The sequence below is a fragment of the Jaculus jaculus genome, chromosome 9 (genome assembly GCF_020740685.1).
Source record: "Jaculus jaculus isolate mJacJac1 chromosome 9, mJacJac1.mat.Y.cur, whole genome shotgun sequence".
Classification (NCBI taxonomy): domain Eukaryota; kingdom Metazoa; phylum Chordata; class Mammalia; order Rodentia; family Dipodidae; genus Jaculus; species Jaculus jaculus.
This window is the reverse complement of record NC_059110.1, coordinates 76,722,486-76,725,966: the sequence shown is the minus strand read 5'-3', so window position 1 is coordinate 76,725,966 and position 3,481 is coordinate 76,722,486. Positions and strand designations below refer to the sequence as shown.

At 54.7% G+C, this 3,481-nt stretch overlaps 1 protein-coding gene across 1 annotated transcript; it reads left to right on the top strand.

Annotated features, from left to right (window-relative positions):
- The first annotated feature begins 534 nt into the window (after positions 1–534).
- On the top strand, positions 535–2,633 carry LOC101606997 (SHC-transforming protein 1-like). The gene is given in 3 exon segments (XM_045158847.1): positions 535–1,454; positions 1,456–2,321; positions 2,323–2,633. Coding segments are annotated over 3 exon segments (1,743 nt in total). The 5' UTR covers positions 535–677; the 3' UTR covers positions 2,423–2,633.
- The last annotated feature ends 848 nt before the right edge of the window (positions 2,634–3,481 follow it).

Genomic DNA, 3,481 nt, shown 5'->3' with positions numbered 1-3,481 from the left:
AAGAATGACTGTAAATATGTTCAAAGAAGTCAGAGAACAAATCAAGAGTCAAAGAGGAACTTAAAGAGGAAATCAAAGGAATCAAAGAAGATGCAGGACACCAATTTAATGAAATAAAGAAGGCAATACAAGACATAAATAAGGAAACAGAAATAATAAAGAAAAACCAGTCAGAATTACTACTACTAATGAAATAAAAAACTCTGTAGAAAATCTCACCAGTAGAATGGATGAAGGAGAGGACAGAATATCTAAGCTAGAAGACCAGGTGGCAGATCTAATACAGGCCAACAAAGAGAAAGACAAACTTATAGAAAAGTATGAGTGGGAATTTCAAGATATTCGGGACACTATGAAAAGATCAAATATTAGAATTCAGGGAATAGTGGAAGGAGAAGAATTCCACTCCAAAGGCATAGTAGGTGTCTTCAACAAAATCATAGAAGAGAGAAGAGGCCCCCCGCCCTGGGCTGGGCAGGGATGAGATCTGAAACTGTCTAGGTCTGAAGTGGGGGTGCAGACGTGACATGTCCTTCGCTTCCCCAGGATCCCTGTGACCACTGGGCCGCAGAGGTCAGACCAGACTAAGGGCCTGCGGATGCCCCTGCCTGGCCCCCTTGCCTAAGCTGGCAGGGGGGCTGGGCCGGGCTGGGCAGCAGTCCCCTCTCACCCTGGTCATGGATCTCCTACCCCCAAAGCTCAAGTACAACGCACTTCGGAATGAATCTCTGTCATCGCTGGAAGAGGGGGCTTCGAGATCCACCCCTCCGGAGGAGCTGCCTTCCCCATCAGTCTCGTCCCTGGGGCCCATTCTGCCTTCTCTGCCTGGGGACGACAGTCCCACCACCCTGTGCTCCTTCTTCCCCCAGATAAGCAACCTGAAGCTGGCCAATCCGACTGGGGGGCGCCTGGGCCCTAAGGGGGAGCCTGGAAAGGCCACGGAAGATGGGGAAGGGACTGCAGGGACAGCCATGATGGACTCAGGCCCCCTGCCCCTCCTCCAGGACATGAACAAGCTGAGTGGAGGCGGCGGGCGCAAGACTTGGGTAGAAGGGGGCCAGCTGGGGTACGAGGAGTGGACCCGACACGGGAGCTTTGTCAATAAGCCCACACGGGGCTGGCTGCATCCCAACGACAAAGTCATGGGACCCGGGGTTTCCTACTTGGTTCAGTACATGGGCTGTGTGGAGGTCCTGCAGTCCATGCGAGCCCTGGACTTCAACACCCGGACCCAGGTCACCAGGGAGGCCATCAGTCTGGTGTGTGAGGCTGTGCCAAGTGCTAAGGGAGCAACAAGGAGGAGAAAGCCCTGTAGCCACCCGCCCAGCTCTATCCTGGGGAGGAGTAACCTAAAATTTGCCGGAATGCCACTAACTCTCACAGTCTCCACCAGCAGCCTCAACCTCATGGCCGCAGACTGCAAACAGATCATTGCCAACCACCACATGCAATCTTATCTCATTCGTGTCTGGTGGGGATCCGGACACAGCTGAGTATGTTGCCTATGTTGCCAAAGACCCCGTGAATCAGAGAGCCTGCCACATCCTGGAGTGTCCCGAAGGGCTTGCTCAGGACGTCATCAGCACCATTGGCCAGGCCTTTGAGTTGCGTTTCAAACAATACCTCAGGAACCCACCTAAGCTGGTTGCCCCTCATGACAGGATGGCTGGTTTTGATGGCTCTGCTTGGGATGAGGAAGAAGAGGAGCCACCTGATCATCAGTACTACAATGACTTCCCTGGGAAGGAACCCCCTCTTGGGGGGGTGGTAGACATGAGGCTTCAGGAAGGAGCTACTCCAGGGGCTGCTCGACCCACTCCACCCAGTGCCCAGCCACCCAGCCACCTGGGAGCAACCCTGCCCATAGGGCAGCCTGCTGCAGGAGACCCTGAAGTCCGTAAACAGATGCTGCCTCCACCACCCTGCTCAGGCAGAGAGCTCTTTGATGATCCCTCCTATGTCAACATCCAGAACCTAGACAAGGCCAGGCAAGGGGGAGCCGGGCCCCCCAATCTGGCCATCAGTGGCAGCACACCCCGGGACCTCTTCAACATGAAGCCCTTTGAAGATGCTCTTCGGGCACCTCTGCCTGCCCAGTCCCTGTCCATGGCTGAGCAGCTCCAAGGGGAGGCCTGGTTCCATGGGAAGCTGAGCCAGCGGGAGGCCAAGGCGCTTCTGCAGCTCAATGGTGACTTCCTGGTGCGCGAGAGTACAACCACACCTGGCCAATATGTGCTTACTGGCTTGCAGAGTGGGCAGCCCAAGCCCCTGCTTCTGGTTGACCCAGAGGGCGTGGTTTGGACAAAGGATCACCACTTTGAGTGTCAGTCACCTCATTAGCTACCACGTGGACAATCACCTGCCCATCATCTCTGCGGGCAGCGAACTGTGCCTACAGCAACCTGTGGAGCGGAAAGTGTGATCTTTCCCCAGTCTCCCTCCCAGAGGATGCCCCCCCCAGCCCTTCCACCCTGCTCCCCTAACCCTCAGGACTTCTGTTCTGTGGGCTTGGCTTGGGGTGGGAGCTGGGAGTACTGTGGACTCTGGGTTTAGTATCCACCTGAATGAGAGGGTTTGAGTTAGGATCCTGGGGTAGCATCCTGCTTGTCCCCAAACCTCACCAAAGTATTAATGTGCAGAGTGGCCCTTGCCTGGGCCTTTCCTGTGCCAACCCAATGTGCCCTACCCCTAGAAAGTGGGTGCTTGTCATGGGACACCCCCCTGTGGTGACAGGCCCAGTGGAGCAATCAACTTTTGGGGAAGGGAATTAATCATACCTCTGGTCTATGCCCGTGCTTCAGGGTACCCCAGACTCCTTTTAGTACCCTACCCACTGTTGAAACTTTGTGCCTTTGCCATCTCCTGGGTTTGCAGATACTTGATGTAGAATTCTCAGGCTCCTGAGTTGAGGATGGGTGCTGACACCTTGGCTTCTGAGACCCTGCCCTTTTGCTCAGCAACCCTGCCCCTCCGGTGTGGGTTGGAAGAACCAGGGCAGGAGTAGCAGCTGTCCCCCTCTCCTCAAGGGTGATAACGTGGCCCTTAGAGATTGCCCTAGACCCCCCTCCCGGCCGGGGGTAGTTGGACCCTCCCTTTGCTCAGTGCCTCCTGGCCGGACCGCTTTCCCCAAGGGGTCTGTATATACATTTCTTCAGCCCGCCCCTCCCATGTTGCATGTGTGTTATATTTGACAGCCAAAGTGTAGCCTTTCCTCCTTCAGCCCACCCCATCTGCCCTTTCTTGGCTGTGGGTGACCAAACTCAGGCCTCCTACAAGTGCAAGTTAACCTCCAGGCAGGTTCTGTGCCAGCCTTGCGAATGAAGCGGTAGACAATCCCCAGGTGCCATCTGTACATTTGGAACCACAGCCATGTTTGTTCTACATGCATCTGTAGATGGACCTGACCAGTTTTGTTTTCCCTGGCTTTTGAGCATGAAATGACGGTCACCAGTTATTACATTTCTACATCGCCTCTGACTTT